This window comes from Benincasa hispida, chromosome 4, assembly GCF_027475165.1.
Source record: "Benincasa hispida cultivar pf3 chromosome 4, pf3_genome.v1.1, whole genome shotgun sequence".
NCBI classification, from domain to species: Eukaryota; Viridiplantae; Streptophyta; class Magnoliopsida; order Cucurbitales; family Cucurbitaceae; genus Benincasa; species Benincasa hispida.
This window is the reverse complement of record NC_143481.1, coordinates 38,851,487-38,872,232: the sequence shown is the minus strand read 5'-3', so window position 1 is coordinate 38,872,232 and position 20,746 is coordinate 38,851,487. Positions and strand designations below refer to the sequence as shown.

General features: G+C 30.9%; 2 protein-coding genes across 3 annotated transcripts; both read right to left on the bottom strand.

Annotated features, from left to right (window-relative positions):
- Positions 1-6,680: 6,680 nt before the first annotated feature.
- LOC120075669 (alcohol dehydrogenase-like 7) lies at positions 6,681-14,855 on the bottom strand. The gene is made up of 10 exons (XM_039029272.2): positions 14,593-14,855; positions 14,351-14,487; positions 14,217-14,263; positions 12,989-13,314; positions 12,601-12,683; positions 12,442-12,517; positions 12,174-12,238; positions 11,564-11,659; positions 7,024-7,188; positions 6,681-6,942 (listed from the first exon to the last, which is right to left on the bottom strand). Exons 1-10 carry the CDS (start codon positions 14,642-14,644, stop codon positions 6,823-6,825), a joined length of 1,167 nt encoding a protein of 388 aa, XP_038885200.1. The 5' UTR covers positions 14,645-14,855; the 3' UTR covers positions 6,681-6,822.
- Positions 14,856-16,717: 1,862 nt separating this feature from the next.
- Positions 16,718-19,384, bottom strand: LOC120075034 (uncharacterized). Of its 2 annotated transcripts, none has more exons than XM_039028180.2 (3): positions 19,113-19,384; positions 17,177-17,356; positions 16,718-17,088 (listed from the first exon to the last, which is right to left on the bottom strand). In XM_039028180.2, exons 2-3 carry the CDS (start codon positions 17,345-17,347, stop codon positions 17,017-17,019), a joined length of 243 nt encoding a protein of 80 aa, XP_038884108.1. In that variant the 5' UTR covers positions 17,348-17,356; positions 19,113-19,384; the 3' UTR covers positions 16,718-17,016. The 2 variants fall into 2 exon arrangements, with proteins under 2 accessions (XP_038884108.1, XP_038884109.1); XM_039028181.2 differs by having other exon boundaries at positions 19,212-19,384.
- Between the last annotated feature and the right edge of the window lie 1,362 nt (positions 19,385-20,746).

Below are 20,746 nucleotides of genomic sequence, written 5' to 3'. Positions count from 1 at the left end.
ACCATAAAATGAAATTTTTTCCTTGGAAAATTTTCTAGTAAGAATTAGTGAAAAATAGAGATTTGTTCTTTGATGATCCTCCAAATATAGAGGAAATAAAAGTGAAACTATTGAAGAAATGTGGTGACATTCCATTGGCTTTTACGATGATGAAGGAGATTTAATTAAAAAAATACATGACAGTAAAAATATAGAGCAACAATAAAAATAAGAAGAAAAAGAAGAAGTTGATAATGAAATTCATGTAGAAAAATTGGCTAGAAAGTTTTGATTTCACTTTAGTTTCTCATTTTATTTAACCATATTTCTACTAGAAATGTAATGGGTTAATTCTTGTTCATTGCCCAAAAAAGAAAAAAAAGAAAGAAAAGTTCTAAAAATTAAAAGAAAAAAATTACAATCAATATTTCATTCAAACAAAGATGGGTAGAATTATTTAATAAAAAAATTAAAAATAATAATAATAATCATAAAAGTATATTATTTAAAGTTCAAAAAACTGCATCAGATATACAGACATATGAACTCAACTCTGCACCCCAAATGTACCCCAAACACAGACATATAAACTACACAAATATATGAACTTCAGACATCCTATCTCAACTCAGCATCTCAAATAGCCCTAAAGTGACATCACATATGGGTACCTTGCAAATTATCAATGAATATTTTTGAAATATAAAATTTGAGTTCAACTCAACGATAATTGGCGTGTACTCCATTTTTTTTTTTTTTTTGGAAATGAGAATTTGATTCCTCATCTCTATTATTGTTATACTCAAAAGAAAAGATGAAGAGAGGGGGAGAAGTAAGAATTGTATAGAATACAAAATAACTAAAAATGCCATATAATTAATCGAAAAGGTATTTTAATTAAAAATTGTAAAGTTCTCTACCTAATTTAAAATTTACCCTAAAAATTAACCGATGAACCCTGAAAAATCATTTTCGAAATTCAAAGAACTAAATTAACTCTGAACTTTAGAAACTAGATGGAAACTAATTCCAAACTTTAGGATAAAAAAATGTATTTTACTTGTTTGGTTTCTTTAAATTTCAATTGTTTGTCAATTTTCCTTGATTAATGTAAATTTATTTAAATATTATATAACAAAACAAGTAGGCTTTCCTATCAATACATTTAAAAATATAGTTAATAACAATTTTATGCCCTTTGACATAAATATCTTCACCTGTCACTATACAATTGGTACTTTAAAAAACTCTAAGTTTGTTGGAAAGTTTTAAATTATTTCGGATCAATTCCAACAGATAAGATATCGATTATCATCTCAAAAAGATTGACAATTCAATTTCCACCACTCAATTATTGAATAAAAATCTGTTTTACTTTAACAAAAATATATCAGACTACATGACAACTTGATACACATAATACAAATATCATATATGAAAAATGGTTAATTTATTTAATTAAATCAATTAACCAAATAAAAATGTAAGTAATTCTTTAAATGATAAAATTGTTAGATATATTTTTTAAATATAGCAAAATGTCACTATCTATCAGCGATAGATACTAGATGTCCATTGATATCTGTCACTAATAGACAATAAAATTTTTCCATATTTAAAAATCGATGAAGAAATTTTGCTGTATTTAAAAAAAAAAATTCAAGAATTTTCAATATTTAAAGACAGTCCAAAAAAAAAAACTAAGAAGAACAATCGGTGGCTAAAAAGGAAAGGGAAAAAAAAACGTGGGTTGGAAGTGGAACAACCACCTTTTGGATTCAATCAATTATTGCAACCTCTTTTGTTTTGTTTTTTTCGTTTAAGTGACTGTTTTTCTTTTAAGGGTCCAGTAGGAGCCGGACTGTGAATGAATTTAAACTATTTGGCAAAATAATAATAATAATAATAATTAAATAAATTAATGCAAATAAAGAAAATATGTATAGAAGAACCTTAGCTAATAATATAGTTACACTTCTTTAAAGAGCCTATTTCATTTTTAATATCAAATAAAATTCACAATTTTACAGTATGATTTTGTTCATATTGGTATCATATCCTTGGCTGTAAATGAAAAATAGAAAAAGGCCGAGAAAGAAGATAAAAAGAAAAGAAATGGAGAAGGGTTGCTTAGACTTTAGAGGATGAGAGAATTTGAAAGAGAATGTATAAAAGAGCAATTTATAGAAATTTCAAAGTCCCTCTTTTAGAAAATAATGAAAATAAATCCGACTTTTAAAGAGAACATATTAAAATGCGCTAGTTGCATAAATGGAGTTCAAGCTCAAAATAATAGAAATTGTAGTACAATGATAAAATAATTACATATATAGAACAAAAAATGATTAAAAAGTTCACGTCTAGCTACCATTTTGCTCGCTTCTTCCCATTTTTCTCAAATTAAAAGCTACCACTGACAGCAACTATCAGTGATAGCTACTGATAGCAGTTAACTGCTATTACTGATAGTTGCTATCAGCTATTATCATTGATAGCTGCGTGATAGCAGTTAACTGCTATCAGTGACTATCAATTGTTATCACTGATCATTGATATCAATGGTAGCTTTTAATTTGAGAAATACTAATACAATCTTAAAATATTAGTTTTTAATATGCTATCAGTTATCAGTAGCTATCATTGATACACTTTCATCAATTGGAATCAACCTTGAGAGATTAATAGTTAAGACTATCAGTGTCTATCAATGGTAGACTTTTATAAATAGTTATCAACATTGAAAGAAAACCAATAACTTTTAAAGATTGAGTTATACCAGTGATGGAAAACTATTAATGGTTATCATTGATAGACTTTCATAAATGACCATCAACTTAAAAAAATTAACACAGTAGCTATCACTAATACTTCTATCGTGACTATCACTGATAATAACTATCAGTCACTATCATTGATAGACTTTCATCAATTAGAATCCACCTTGATATTAACATTTAAGGCTAGCAATGATAGACTTCTATAACTAGTTATGAACTTTTAAAGAAACTTGATATATAGATTTCACATAATTTCTATCACTAATATCATTAATATTACTCATATCGTGGTTATCAATACTAGCTTCTTTCGCTGATAATATCATTGATAAGATGTTATCAATAATCTCACAAATATCATGTTATCAATGATCTCATTGATATCATATTATAGTAATTGCTCTCTATCATCAATGACATGCTATCAGTGGTAGCTTCTATCACCGATAATGTGCTATTAGTGGTACCTTCTATCATCGATAATGTGCTATCAGTGTTAGTTTCTATCATTGATAACATGCTATCGGTGAGCTTCTATCAATGATAGCTATTAACCACCTTCTTGTCCATTTCATTGTCCTTTCCAAACATTCATACGGTCCCTTTTCTTTTTGATACCTCTTAAGGGCACTTCTATAAAAACAGTAAACAACCAAACCAAATCCTTCTTCTTCATTTGATTTTGTAAACAAATATTACGGTATACAAATACACAAATATTTTAATTTGTGCCCTTCATTGGGCCATCTATGCCATTTCTTCAAGCTTATTTATGATAGACATCATACTCTTAAAGTCCTATAAAAAGAAAAGAGACTATTGCCCTATTTGATACCGTTCGCATTTTTCATTTTTTTTTTAAAAAAATAAACTTATTTAATAACTATTCTCTTTTCTTATTTTAAACTTTTAAGAAATGTTTCTAAAAATAGTGCAAATTTGCGGACTAAAAAACATAGTTTCTTTCAAATCCATTTTCATTTACTATTTATATTTAATATTTTGTTATAATAATCAAACTTGGTGATTGGTTTATTGGTGTTAAGTTACTTATGAATTTGGTACTTTTAAGTCTTGGACATGAAACTTAGCCTTAGAATTCTTATGGAAAAAAAAAAGAGAGAAGAAGCAAAATATGGATAAAAGAAAGAAAATAAAAAGAAAGGAAGCAAAAATCGGAGAAAGATAAGAAAATGAAAAAAATAAAAAAGAAGAAGAAAGTGAAGAAGTAAAAAAAAAAAAAAAAAAAAAAAAAAAAACGTTGTCAACTTGGAGCCTTTCTTTACTGTTTTTTATCAAATGAAAAGGGGATTAATATTAATCTTGAGAAAAATAGAGGTAGATGAATATAATAAAGTGTTGTCGTAAGTTTTTAAGACAAAGAACATATCCCAATTATTTGTCTGATCATGAGATACAACTAAATAATGGTTCGTTTGTATCTTTTTTTTTTTTTTTTAATGAGTGATATTTGTGAAGATGAACCCTAATCTTATGATGAAGCTAAAGACATTCTTGAATAGAAAAAATCAATGTAGGAAGAAATTTTCGCTCTAAATAAGAATGACACATGGAAACTTGTTCCAAAGTCAAATAATGTCAAGTGAGTTACTTATCAATGAGTTTACAAGTTAAAGAAAAAGTTTGTTGGTACTACTGAAAGGTATAAATTAAAGCTCGTCTAATAGCTCATGATTTTTCGTAGCAATATGACTTAGACTATGGAGAGACATTCAATCCTGTTGCTAAAATGGTGACCATTTGCACAATTATTTTATTGGCTGCTTGCAAAGATTGGAAAATTTGACAGTTAGATGTGAAGAGTGAAGCTTGGTGGTATATTGAAAGGTATAAATTAAAACTCGTCTAATAGCTCGTGATTTTTCATAGCAATATGACTTATACTATGAAGAGACATTCAATCTTGTTGCTAAAATGGTGACCATTTGCACAATTATTTTATTAGCTGCTTGCAAAGATTGGAAAATTTGGCAGTTAGATGTGAAAAGTGAAGCTTGGTGGTACTATTGAAAGGTATAAATTAAAGCTCGTCTAATAGCTCGTGATTTTTCATAGCAATATGACTTATACTATGAAGAGACACATTCAATCCTGTTGCTAAAAAGGTGACTATTTGTACATTTATTTTATTAGTTACTTGCAAAGATTGAAACTTTGGCAGTTAGATGTGAAGAGTGTTTTTTGTTATGGAGAATTGGATCAAGACACTTTCATGGAACAACCTCATGATTTTGTTTCTAAGGAGTTTCCAAATTTTGTATGTGGCTTGGTATGACCTTAAGTAAGATCCTCATGCTTGGTATGGTAATTAAGATTGTCAATATCTTGAATTTTTTGGGTTTAGATCTTCAAATGTACATTCAAGTCTACTTGTTAAAAAGATAACCTCAAAATGTATTATGCTTCCACTTTATGTTGATGACATGATCATAGTAGGGATGACGAAGTTGCATTCATTTTGAAATGAAGAGTTTGGTTGAAGCAAAATATTTTCTCAACTTGGAGGTTGAAAGTTATACTTTGTCTCACAAAAATGGTTATACAATGAGTTTATTGGGACGCTTTGATATGAATGAGTCAAAATCAATGACTACTCCTATAGAGCCATCCTTGTTGTTGATTAAGGAAAAAGGTAAATGATTTGTAGATGCAACATTTTTTCGACAACTTGTTGGTAGTTTAATTTATTTAACTATCACAAATCCTAACATTTCTTAGTTTGCTTAGTTTATTTACTTGCAACGAAGAGGATTCTACGATAGGTGAAGAGTGCCCTTTGTTTTTGGCTTGTATTATAAATAAGCTACATCTTTTGTTTTAAGTGCTTTTGTTGATGTAAATTGGGCTGGTAACATAAATAAAAGACGTTTCACAACAAGATACTGTTGTAATACAGGTTTAGGGACTATTTCATGGTGTAGTAAGAAGCAAACCTCTATTGTTCTTTTTAAGTTGTGAAACAAAATATGTAACTACTATGACTACTCAAGAGTGTATTTTGTTGAAAATGCTAGAGAAATCTTTCCCATAAACTATCCAATTTTCATTTTTTATGATAGTTAAAGCGCAATCAAACTTGCAGGAAATTCGGTGTTTCATGCTCATACAAAGCACATTGAATCACATTTTCACTTTATTCTAGAGAAAATCTTGACACAAGGCATTTGATTGCAGAAGATACATTTCAAAGAGCATGTTGCTCATAAATTTATCAAGGCTCTTGATAAATTCAAGTTTGAAGAACTCGGAAGAGTCATTGGTGTTGTTCATCATATGTTTGCACTAAGGGGTGTTAATAATTAGTACAAAATTAATTTGCAAGTAATAATTAAATTACTTTTTACTTTGGGACATTTACAAATATAAACATTAGACCCAAAGTATCAACAAATATATCATAGTGTAAAAAAAAATTGTAAATATTGACAGACCATATTATTGGTAGGAATCTATTAGTGATAGACCATATTACTGATAAGAGTCTATCGTTGATAGACTTGGTCTATATTTGCAATTTTTTTAAAATGATGTTATACATTTGATTATTATTTTTAAAATTGCCACCAATTGTAATTACCCTTTTACTTTTAATTTATGTTAGTGGATTTAATTTAGGGCAATGCCTACTAAATTAGAAGGTAGCCTAATGACTTAGTAGAAATGATAGAGGATAATTTCAAAGTTAGTGGTAGAAAAAGTTAATACATTAATGGTTGGGTTTTATTTTTCCTACATACGTGTAATGTTTCCACTACAATGAACACAGAACTCGATGGAAATATTTGATCATCTGTGTTCAATATTTTTTTTCTTGTTTCCATCTTTCGTTCTCTTCGTTTGTCATTTTTCGTTTCAACATCACAACAGTTTTTTCAAGGGTCACACACAGTTCTTGCATACAAGTAAATTTTAATCCAAAACGATTAAGATAGAAACAAAAGGAACACGTAGAGTATCTAACATAAACAAGTACATTTTAAGGTTCTAAAATAAACATAATTATTGATAAGTAACGACACAACCCATGAGATGATGGGGTGGCTGCTCATAATCTGTTCATCCAAATCACACATCTCAAGCACTTTCCTTCAATTAGCAAATTGAAAGCTTCATTAATATCTTCAAAACCTACTTCATGTGTGACAAATTTATCCAGCTCAAGTTTCTGATAGTCGAAGATTCTAAAATCAATAACAAGATGGTAGGATTTATATGAAATTCATAGCAAAAAGCAATAGTAAATTACCTTATCAGTGTACCATTTAAGAAGAGTTGGAATATCTGATTTAGGCTTCAATCCTCCATATAACGATCCCATGAGAGTCTTTCCATGAAAAAGAACATCAGCAGAGCGTAAACTCAAAATTGCGCCCGGTTTGTCCACTCCTAACACGATTGCTTTTCCCCAACCCTGGATTCAAATAGGAGATGTAGCAATAAATGTTTGGATCAAATACAAAAATTGGGGTAACAACACAACACCTCAATAATCGCCCTATATTAAAATTGTTGAAATAAATGGTATGTGACAATTTGTGTAAAGTTGCATTGTTTCATGAATGAACATGCCTTTTTGTAATTAACCAACTTGAAGAAGAGACATGACTATCCGAATGACCACGAACAGTCTATAAATATGCTTCTTCTCCAAGTTGCATTAAAGGCATCAATTTTTTCATAGGCATTTTTCTCTCATAAAACTTTTCTCCTTTTTATAAATTTGTGCTAGCTCGGTTTATTTCCACAAAGTATAGTTCATTGAATCCTGTGGACGAGATGCTACTTCCATAAAAAAGTTAATCTATTCTATCCTAAAAGATAATTACTCATGAAACTCAAACACTAGAGTGACTAAAATTGTCTTAAGGAGATAACGTGAAGTCATTGGGCTCAAATTCTCTCACCTTTATAAGGTTACGTAATTTCTATTTCTTTTATGATATTATTCATATAACAATCTTAAAGACAATTTTACTTTTGTTAAATTCATGTTTCCATTTGTTAAATTTTGGGTTATATTGGTTCTGTCGCTCACATCAAGTTATAGAGTGTTTTCATTTTGATTCTGCTTAAAAAAGTATATATACATTTAGTGTGTATAACTACTTGATTTATTCGATTAGATATATATACAATTGTTTTATATAATATATTGTTGTTTGTTGTTTGGCGTTAAAGCATTTAGTTTGTATGTTCATTTTTTTCCTTCCTTCATGGCCATTAGATTTCTCCAAGTTTGTACGTACAATCTCTCCTCTGGTCTTGTTCCGCAAGTGTTGAAATATATATTTAGTTTTATGGGAAATTGTATTGTATGACAAATACATTTTAAGAAATCAAAACTGTGATTTCAATTTTTTTGTAATTGTAGGTGTGGCAATCACATAACAATCATATAACAAAGAAAAATTGTTTGCACTTGAGGCATAGAAAACATATACAAAATATGTATGCAAGAGTCACATTTTGAGTGGACTAGATAACATACTATATAATGTTTATAGTGGTAGATTTAGCTAAAATCTATGGGAATCATTAGAGAAAAATGATATATATAAGACAGAAGATGTCAGTCATATCATAGCAATGAAATTCATAGTAAAAAAGTTTTTGATCTATAAAATGGTTGATTCCAAAATTGGGATAAAACACATTTCGTAAATATGTCTCCCCATGGTTGAAGGCTAATTATATTTTATATGGAATTCCATATATGAAAACATAGGAAATTCCTTATGAATTATGGAAAGGTTGAAATCTTATTAAAATTTTATATTATTGCCCAGTATTTGAGAAAAATGGTTATTCCAATATGATAATCCAAGTTTTAGAATATTGGATAACAATTTAAAAAGAGGTTGGAATATATTTGAGTTTTATATGATTTTTTTTAGTGAATAATAATAAGTCTCGTCATATATGACGAACACTTGATACAACCAGACGACTACTTTCTAGTAGAATTATCACAATTGACTTTATAAGGTCATAATATAATATTATGGATTCACTTGTAAAAGGCCTAACTAGAGAGTTGGTTAAAAGTCCATAAAGGAGAATGAGATTAAAACCTTCTACCCTGGATATCCCAAGATCTAGGTTCAACGGGCAAACCGACCTGTCGATAACTTCGTGAGCACTGCATTTATTATTTTTTTTTTCAAATTTTCTTTTTACTCATTCTAAGGATGATGAGACACTGCAAGTGTGGTTTTAGGGTAAGCATTGTGTTTTTAATGATTTTTATAGGTTGTTGAATAATTATTTATGAAAAGAGCATGTATGATGTTTTTTATTAAGGTTGGCAATGGGACCGGGGAGGGTGGGGAAGGATTCCCATCCCTGTCCCCAATGAGAAAATTTAACCCCATCCCTGCCCTGCCCCGCCATTTGAAAGCAGGGATTGGGGCGAGGATTCCCCATCGAGGAAATGAGTCCCCCCATTTCCCCTTTTATTTGCCATGAGGACCTTTTCTAAATAAAAAAAAATATTCCTAAAATTCTAATATATTAAAAATCTAATAGGGGAAGGGTTGGGGTCAGGGTCGGGGATGGGGATGGGGCAGGGATACCCTCCCCATCCCCGCCTCGTCCCCGATTCGAGGACCCCTTCAAAACGAGGATTTCCGCTGGGGAATTTTGCTAACCCTATTCTTTATAGGAATCACCTGCGTGAGTGTGAATGGTCACTTCTATGAGGATTTTAAGGCAAATTCTCTAAAACACTCATGAGACCAAACAATATTCAAGGACAAAATGAACACAGTTTTGAGAACAAATTTTGTTATAATGAGAAACTGTGTAACTTCAATTGTCTTAGTTGTTGGAATAAATATTATGTGTTCATTCGTGTAAAGTTGCATTTTTTCATGAATGAACATGCCTTCTCTTAATTAATCAACTTGAAGAAGAGACATGACTATTCCAATGGTCACGAATAGTCTATAAATATGTTCTTTTTCTAATTGCATCAAAGACAACAACTTTTTCATGAGCATTTTTCTCTCATCTTTTCTCCCTTTTTATAATTTTTGCAAGTTTGATTTATTTCCACAAAGTGTAGTTCGTTGAATCTTGTGGATGGGGTGATGACTACTCATGAAACTCAGACACAAAAGTGACTAAGATTTTCTTAAGGAGACAACATGGAGTCATTGGACTCATATTCTCTCACGTTTACAAGGTTATGTAATTTTTTTTCTATGATATTATTCATATAACATCAATTATGTCAACATTCTCTATTATTTTCATAAATGTCTAAGTGGGTTGGTTAGTACACAAAAATTTGTTTCCAATTATCTTTTAATGCCTAACCTACAATTATAGTCCTTGTGGTGGACGGTTGGAGAGATAACTAGAGAGAGAAAATGCATTTATGATATACTTTTCTATATTTACAAAACATCTTTAATGTTTGAGAGAGAAAATACATTTATTCTATTAATTACTCGAGATATCTTCCCATTTTCAATTGGAGAGAGAAAATACATTTAATATGATTCTATTTTTCATTTAACACATTGAGATGTATCAAGCAATTGGTTTTTTTTAAGATGTTTGCAAATGTTCTAATCAATATATGAAATATATCACAATATACAAATAAGAAATTGACTCAATATTCAACATAAATCCCAGTATATATCGTAAATTTCTTTTATATCATAGTATATATAATCCCAATAAATCAAAATTTAACGACAACTTCTAGCATAAGTGTAATTCAAAATTAATTTAACAATTTCATTATTATCACAGTATATAAATCACTCAAAGCTCAACATATATATTATAAATTTCATTTATATTACAATTTATATATCATAAATTCCATTTAAGGAGCTAGAAAATCCCAATAAATTTAATATAAACTTTAAATGTATTTATTATATTAAGTAGTCGACATTTTTTTCCATTTGAAATTAATGTGACTTTCTATCTCCAAGTTTTGACTTCTTTGTTTATTTGAAAATATGAAATGTATGATATATATTATAATACAAAATGGAATTTATGATATATTGTAGTATATTGAAGTCGTAAATTAATTTTGAATTACATTTTTGTTAGAGAACTATTGTTAAATTTTGATTTTTAAGATTATATATATTGTGAAATAAAAGAAATTTACGATATTTATTGAAATTTTTATTGAATATTGAATAAATTTCTGGTTTATATACTGTAGTATATTTCATATATTAGTTAAAATATTTGCAAACATCTAAAATAATGTTTTAAGATATATTTAAAATAACCATAAATTCGTCGGAAAAATAAGTTGTTTGATACCTTAAATGAAAAATATAATCATATTAAATGTACTTTATTTCTCCAACAAAAGATGAGAAGAAATCTTAAATAATTAATAGAATATAATAAATACATTTTCTCTCTCCACCATTAAATATGTTTTATAAATATGAAAAAATCTATAATAAATGTACTTCCTCTCTTCAACCGCCCACCACGAAAGATATTTTTGTCCAAAAATAGCATAACTCCCTTATATGAAAATATCTAAATATTTAGACATTTATGAAAATGAGTTAAAAAAAGATTAAATCTATAATAATCCCATAAAAATTTGCTCCTATGCTAACTATGGGGTTCTTATAGTAGTACCTTGTTACTTTTAATTTCAGTAAATACATCATCAAATTTATATCATCGTTGAAATTAAATCATGCCGTTACCTTAAGCATCGTTACAAATATAAGGATACTTCGCAAGGTATAATTAAGATGATCAAAGAAACTGTAAACAGAGAGGGATTGAAGGACCTGTCTGCAGCATGCAAATGCTTCCTGAACTAAGGAAGCCATTCCAACACATTCAAAGCAGTAGTCTGCACCACCATCGGTCATTCCATTGATTACCTGATAGCATTGACATCAAAAGGGGTTAAGAACAAGAGTTTTTTAAGCACGCCAGAACCACCGCAGCCAGGGCAAATATTGCAAAATTTTGCGAGACCATGATTATAAACAAGAAATGGGCAATTATTTCTCGAATTTGGCCCAATTTTAAGAAACTTTTCTTAAAATCTAAAAACAAAAAACGGGACAGATCTCAAATAAATCTGAACCAATCTTACTAAATATCTCGTACATATTTGCTCTAGTTTTGAAACCTTTATTGGCTGCTAACAAGCATGTGTCCCAGAACCCCTTCATTCATGAAGCAGGATATCAAAATATTTAAAAAAATTGAAATGTTTGACAACTACTTAAAATGATTTTTTTTTTAAAAAAATAAAAAGCTTTGGAAAGACTTTCAAAATATATTTTAAACAATTTTTATCAAGAGTTCAAATAATAGTGACTTTTTTTAAAAATATTTTTTCTCTCGTCAATTCAAATGGGCTCTGAATCTCAAGGATAACCTACATGCCTGGCTCAAAGATTTATCCCCGAGGCTTCTAGAATTTACAAACTCGGTGACCCCAAACTTTTTTGCTGCATTTGGGAAATGAACACATTTTATGACTAGTTAATAAACAATGAGTTGATCTTAAATGCTTATCATAGACTATAGGTTCAACAATGCATGCACATGATTAAGCATGAAACATTGAAATCCATGGCTCCTTCAATAGAGAGGAGCTTCAGATTTGCTATTCAAGCGAGGGAAAATGAAGAATGAAAATAGAAGTACTTGCCAATTTCAAATTTATCTGGTTGGACATCTATCCCAATGATCCTGCTTGCTCCACATAGTCTTGCTCCTTCAGCAACCTAAAAAAACCATTAGTAAACCCTGAAGTTTTTAATGTAGCCTGTCACAGTTTTACTAAAATGAATCAGTAACGAATTCATACAGCTAAACCTATGGACCCCAGTCCAAAAATGGCAACAGTGGATCCCTTCTCCATATTTGCTGTTCTCCATGCCGCACCAACTCCTATGATCAAATGTTTAGTAATGAAACGAATTGCGAGTGCTCTCAGTATATAGTCACAGATATTATTCTATAATATGTGATATTTGAGCATAATTTTGAAATGGAAAATGAGAAAAACCAAGACCTTAATCCTTCCTACAAACTCAAGTCTTAACTATGTAGAGATCAAGTAAAGTTTCTTTATGTGTGAACCAATTTTCAAGGAGGGAATTGCATGAGTTGTGCTAAATTAAAGCAGCAGCTAATTAATCAAGATCCCAAAATCTCCACAATAGTAAATAATGGTCGATGGATTAGAAAGTGACCTGTTGCTACTCCACAACTAAGGAGGCATGCCCTGTTTGGAGGTATCGCAGGATCTACTTTTAGTACATTGGCAATATCTACCACTGTGTATTCGCTGAAACTTGATACAAACAGAAAATGATGAAGAACCTCTCCATTGAGATCAGTGAATCTGCTTGTCCCACAGCGGGGCATCCCCGTAGCTATCTTGAAAGAGAGTTTAGAACAGAGATTGCTTTTCTCTGATAAGCAATCTGTACACTCCCCACAGTTAGACAAGAATATTGGGATAACAGTATCTCCTTCCTTAACTTCATAGACATCTTTCCCTACACTCTCAACCACTCTGCAACATTAAGCAGTACATGTATTCATATAAATCTGGAGTAGGTCTCTTTTCTTCTTCTTTTCTTTTTCTTCCAAGAATATTACATCACAAATAGAGGGAGGAAAGCAGATAGTAAGCATAAACAGATATAATAAATATTCTGGTACACAAGTATAGGAGCATGCTTATTCATATGTGGTTGTTACGGTGGCATGTTCAATTCAAATTAGTGTATACAATAAACAATCCCCATAAATTGCACAATGCAGCGTCCAATAAGAGCTTATTTGAAAATTAACTAAGGCGAACGTAATCCATAATAGTAATCTGAAAAGTAGAACCCATTTGATTATGTTTGGTGTTGTCTACATGTGTCATTGTAATTGTAATAAAATGCATGGCCCACATCAAAATCCGTAATCAACAAACCCGATCTGATTGTGGAGCTAAGAGTGGTCAATCTGATTGTATTTAAAAATTATGTAGGAGAATTATGAATCCATCACAATTACTGTTACCGTTACCGATTGACCCTAACAGCGACAAGAAGAGAATGATACTAGACAATGAAAAGTAAACAAACTCAACCGTAATCAATTTGCGTCTCCAAAATGTCCAAGTAAACGTGATGAAAAGCAATTTGATTACTTCGACAATTGTGATCCACCACGATTTATCCATCAACAAAATTTTATTACAATTATACCAATTTTGACTATGGATCAGTAAAGATGAACTAAACAAATTAAAAAATCTAGGGAATAAATTAGCAGCATTTTCTAGTTTACCATCATCCAGACTCCTTCCCAAATTTGGCTATATCAAATGCAATATCCAAATTCAGAGTATAAGAAACTCCAACAAGATTGAAATATTCCAGAATAATTGAAAAGGAGAATGAACAAAGATGTGAAACTCACCCAAAAGCTTCGTGGCCCAGAATTCTAGGAACAATCCCCGGAGGATCCTTGGGAAATGGAATATAACCAAAAATTGAATAAGAAAACACTCCATTCTACCAAACCTAGATTTGAAAATCAGATGACGGACGAACCTTCAACTTCCAGAAGGTGATATCACTGTGACACAAAGAGGTACATATTATCCGGATTCGAACTTCATGAGCCATTGGCGGTGCCACTATTATCTCCTCAATCACTAGTGGCTCACCAGGCTTCCGGGAGACAGCAGCTAACAAATTTCAAACCGCATTGAAACATCCGACGTTTCAAAGAAAATGAGGAAGAAGAGAGATTCATTCTAAAAGCAATCTGAAAGAGCATAAAACTGAAGTACCTCTACAGCGAATAGACTGAACTCCAGTTGCCGCCGACGACTGTTCTTCCATGACGGTATTCGGAGAGAAGTGGTCTGGCGAGTTATGTGTTTTCCGTGAGAGCTCGGACGGAAGAAAAACCGTTGGGAAGCAATTTTAATATAATTTCTAATCTTTCTTTTAATTTCTTTTTTCTTTAGAAAATTTAATATCGAAACTAGGAATTTATAACTTTTTGGATGTAAATCCTTTACGGGAAAGTAAGGACGTACGATCTATAGTCGACTAAAACACAATCGTGTACCATCTTATTGATGTGACCTGCCACCATATACTGAGGGAAAATTTCAAATGCTATCGTCTAACGCAAATTTTCCATACATCTGCCCTTTAATGAGTGACATGTGGCACACATGGAATATTTTTATTTAAATAATTACCATTGATAGCTTTTTTTATGAATAATAACTAAGATATAAGATCATTTAAAAAAAAATATTGCAAATATAGCCAAGTCTATCGGCCATAGACTTCTATGATAGACTCTTACTAGTGATATGTTTTATCACGAATATACTTCTACCAATAACATGGTCTATCACTGATAGATATTTAAATTTGGTCATATTTATAATTTTTATGTCTATATTTTCAACTATCCATTTTATGTATGCATTTTTTACATGGGCCCATCCTAGTTTAAAACCATCGTTTTCACCGTTTAGCCAACAACAATATAGATGTATACTTCTAAATTTTGATAATTATATTAATTTAAACCCCACAATAAGAATGATATCATTTTAAACTTTAAATTTTGTGAATTGTATACATTTAAATCTTAAAACTTTGAGATTTGTATCCATTTACATCCTAAATTAATAATTATATCAATTTAGACTTTGACCTAAAATAAGTGTATTAATTTAAACCATAAACCTTCGTAAATATGTCAATTTAAATCTTGAATATTCATAATTATATCCAAATAAAACATAATGGAGGATTTAAGTTGATACAATTATGAAAATTCAAGGTTTAAATTGATACATTTATAAAAGTTTAAAATTTAAATTGATACTTATAAAAATTAGGGTTTAAATTGATACAATTATTAGTTTTGGGTTTGAATTGATACTATACACAAAATACAGGATAAAAATTAATAGTCCCCCTAATTGATATTGTTTTTTTTCTTCATTTTTTCTCGCTTTTAATTAATTTCGAACTCTTCGCTTTACTTTTTATATTTTTTACTATTTTCTTCGGTTTTTTGTATATTCATCCCTAATAAGCAAATATTCTTTTTTCTTCTTAATTTTTTATTTTCAAACTAATTTCAATATTTTCATCTCTATTTCTATTTATGTTTTCTTTCACTATTCTTTTAATTTTTTTTGTGTATTTTAAAAATGAAACAAGCAAGAGTATTGGTTCATTTCAATTTAATTATTATATTTATACTATGTAACTATAGTTATTCACTATGATATTTTTCTTGTAACTTTATATTTGAACCATTATTATTTATTAAAGATCACATATTTACTTGTTTGATAGAGAAGAACGAGCCCATATATTTTTGCATTTAAGAAATAAATAAAATAAAATATAGAAATTATTAGAATGAAGATAAAAATGAAGAAAAAATGAAGAATGATATGAGGAAAAAAAAAAGATGAAAATAGTTGGAATGCAAACTTTCAATCGATGGAGTGTGAAATTGTTGAAATTGGTTAAAAATTGAAGAGATGAAAATGAGGGTGTAAAAGGATGAAGGAATGTGAAATTGTGTTAAAAATAAAAAGTTAAAAAAAATTAAAAAAAAGAATGTGAAGAATTGAAAATTAATTAAAAGAGAGAGAAAATGAAATAAAAATAAAAATAATATAAATTAATGATGAGAGAGAAAGAAGTTGGTTGAAAAGATGAAAATGATGATTTAAAACTAAATGACCCTATTAACCCGAACCAACCCAACCCAAATATTTCATGGTTGGATTGAATTGAAAGACTTTTTTTATCCAACCTAATTGTTCGAGTTGTAAACTTCTTCAACCCAAATAACTCTTCCTAAAAGATGTTGGTTCCATGGCCAACCATTTGTCATACAACTATTTATCCACAACATTTGACATCAGAAAATCAGTAGAATATTTACTATCCTCGTTGAGATTTATGATAACTTGATATGCTAACAGCAGAGCTCTAAAAAATTTGACTACAAGAAAGAAGCCAACAATTAAGTTTCCCAACCAAATATACCTTAGGAAATGGCACTAAATATGATAATAATTACGTCAAGGAATTGCACCTGGGTATTGGTTCTAACAACAATTCACTGTAGACAGCTTTGTCAGTTCAAAATTTAAACATTTCCGGCAGATTTTCCTCTGATTCTTGATAACAGAGCTACTTAACCACTCTCTCAATAGAATCTCAAACTACTTTCTTCCCCTGTTAAGCCTCTGCAAGTGGTAATTAATGCTACCCCAAGGTTTCCTGTTTCTGCTGGCCTGCATCATAGAAAAGCAAGTAACTATCACATGGTAGAGTTTTAAAATAATCAAAGATATTAAAGAAGAGAAGATGAAAAAAAGTCACCTGAGCATCCATGCAAGTATTTAGAAGTTCCTTTTGTCTGGTGCACTTATCATCGTTGTTTTGATTAAGAGCAATGCAATTGAGAAATGCTAACATTTCCTTCATGCAAGGTTTGCCAAGAGCGCCAAACTTCTTTGGGTTGATATATAAAGAACCAGCTTTCCTACCCATGGATACAGACTACAAGCCAAAAATAAATGGCGGTTAGACTCAACATTCCCATTATGATTTATGAACGTACCAGTAAATGAACCATAAGAAAAATATGAAATGTTGGCCTCTTTTAAACAAGGCTGTAGAAAATTCCCAAGTTCCATCTCCTTAGAAATAGGTGGGTTGTGGGGGGGAGGGAACCAGTAACAATGTAAAAGCAAACTGAGCTACAAACACTGAGCACACACATACCAATATCACAACCGAACTAAAAGAAAAAAAATACAACAATGCAGGAAAACACGATTAATTCAATACAAAGGGAAATGCCCTTCTTTATCCCTCCTCTTGCATCTACTGTTTCACAGTCAACTCTCTTCCTCTCTCAACCACAAGTTCTTAAATGATAGTCATGCCCTCAAGGTGGAAAAGCTCTTCAACTGTAAAGCTATGGGGGCGGAAATTTTTGGAATATGTAGGCATGGAGGGATAACCACCCTGATGTTTCCTATGGGAGAAAACCTGCTTGATTTGTCCACTCACTAGTGTATGTAAATACCCCAGAAGTAACCCCTACTAGAGGAACCATGCACCAATAACATACCATCACAAGTACAAAATCACCATAATATGATCCCTAACAGAAACACAAATTCCATAGATAGTCAATCAAGATACATGTCTCATATCAACAATTAATACAATCTCGTGCTCAACTCAACCATAAGTGCAAACAAGGTACTCAACAGTGTTATTACGTTCATTGAACAAATCACACTTTCCCTGGCTTTCCCTATTCAGTCCATAGGGTGGTCACTCTCAAGGATCTATCTTTAGCAATTTCATCATCTCAAAACTTAACCACATCGAACCCTATCAACTCTACTACAACACCCCTTTCAAATGTAGTGATTCTTGGTCATTTACAAAAGACCTCGCTGCTACCAAATCTCTAAAGTTTTTTTCTCAGTAGTTCAACCATTGACCATTTGTACCCAAGACCTCGAATCTACCCACATTGACTCTTAACCATATATACCCAAGGCCCTGATGCCACATTTCTCACTCCATTGGCCCTTGACCATTTACTCCCGAGGCCTCAATAACACGAGACATATCAACCCTTGACCACATTACCCAACTAATATTCACATACTAATCTTAATTCATCCACAAACAACAATTTCAAAACTCACAGCCCAAATCCTATAGTACGCTTTCTACCACTAACTAGAAATCAGGATCCATTTAGAGTATAAGAATTAATTAAAACTGAATGCATGTAAATCACATTTTCAACATGCTTTCACAACTTCCCAACGCATGCTTAAAGCCTAGCAAACACCAGCAAAAAATTCAACACATCCAAGCAAATATATCAAGGAAGAACCTAACATAGCACAACCACACATGAACAATCCGACATACTTTATCACATCATGATCAATTAAAACACTTGTCTTAGTTCAACATTAATACCCAAAAATTTCAGCTTGCTAACAACATTATGGAACCATACTGACATCACTATTCAATTACATCCATAATTTATAAATCACTTCAATCACAAACATAGTCACATTTAACAAACAAGCCTCAGAAGTAAAGATTACTTACGGTACTAAGCGCCCCTAAAATCGAATCGAAGCAATCAGGGAAAATTTTCAAGGGTTAAAAGTAGATCAAAACTAAACTAAATTAAACCACCTCAAGGAAATCAGATACGCATGCTTATACCAACCAAGAATCCAATTCAGATCTAAAGAAAACTCCCACTTCAGACCTGGTTTCTACGAAGTGTGCGTTTCAGGTCTAAAGAGGACTGAAGTCGTGGGTAAACGATGGGGTGTCGTAGCTGAAGAGAAGGCTGGGAGAGAGATACCAGGTCGGGATGTGACGCTGCGTCGCTGGTGGCAGTTCTCGCCGCCGCCGCCCGTCAATGATGGGTTCTGCTCGCCGGAGAAGGAGTTTGGAGGGAGGACAGTCAGTGGAAGGGAAGAAAAACCGCAGAGAGCTTCACGTTGGACAAGAAGAGGGTAGGGTTTGGTTTTCCTCGTTTTTTCTTGTATGTATCATTTTATTCCCTATAATTTGGGATTTTTCCAATTTTAGTCCCAAATATTGAATTTTAGACTAAAATTTAGACTACGTTTAGTAATTATTTTATTTTATTTTATTTTATTTTAATATTAATTTTATGGATACTATTTTTATCCCTAATTTCTTCATATTTTATCTACTTTTCACCAATAATTTAAAAAATCAAGCCAAATTTTGAGAACTAAAAAAAGAGCTTTCAAAAATTTGTTATTGTTTTTTGAATATGGCTAAGAATTCAACCATTATACTTAAGAAAGAAGCAAATCATTATAAGAAATGAATACAGACTCGATTGCAAGTGTTTATGTCCAAAAACGCAGGGGCCCTAACAAATTAACTTTTATAAACTTAAATAGAAAGCATAAACAGAGACAACTATCCCGAAATTATCCATCAATAACATCCACAAACATTTAACACTAAACGCATTACAAAAACTTAAAACCCACCAAACTGTAAACGAAATTCAATACAGCAAATGGAATTTGGAAATCAAAACATGACCTGACTCTGATACAAATAGAAGGATCTCTAATTACAGAGGACCTTTAAGCGGAAGCGGATCGTCTAAATTCCATTGTGATTAAACGTATACATTTACAGTCATATAAGAACAGATTATGCATAAAACTTAAATTACAACATGCTTTTGAAATAAAAACAAAGTTTAAAGATTATATCTCTGAAGAACCCTTCTTCAAAAGAATCCCTCGAACGAACTCCTTCACCAACGCGTCGAACAACTCGAACAAGCAGCAAGCAAAAACTCGATCCTCGAACAAACCGGGACACTACCACTTAGTGACCTTGGTATTCTCAGTATGAGAATCTAGGAGTGGTGGGCTCTGGCTAATTTTAGTTAGAGAGGAAGTTTGGAGTTTAAGGAGGAAGACGATCAAGTAGGCACAAGGCTATCGTATAGCAAAGACACTATGTCGTTTAGAGAAAATGAGATATCGCATAGGCTTTCAACTCTAATCGTGTAGTTACTCAATCGCTTACTCGATAGATCAATTTTGCCAATAACTACCCACTAAAGGTGGTTATAGAAAAAAAGGGTTAATTATCAAATAATTAATAAATTATAAATAAATATGATAACTAACTTATCATATTATATTTATAGCCTATAGTTTTAATATTGCATTATATACAATATATAAATCATAGTTCTTTTTCTCTATTTTATGGTATTTAATATAAATCATATTTATATTAAATTTAATAACTATGAATCTAACTCATAGAAAATATATTTGAATCATATTCAAATATTAGTTCCTTCAAATAAACAATAATGCACCAAATATATTATAT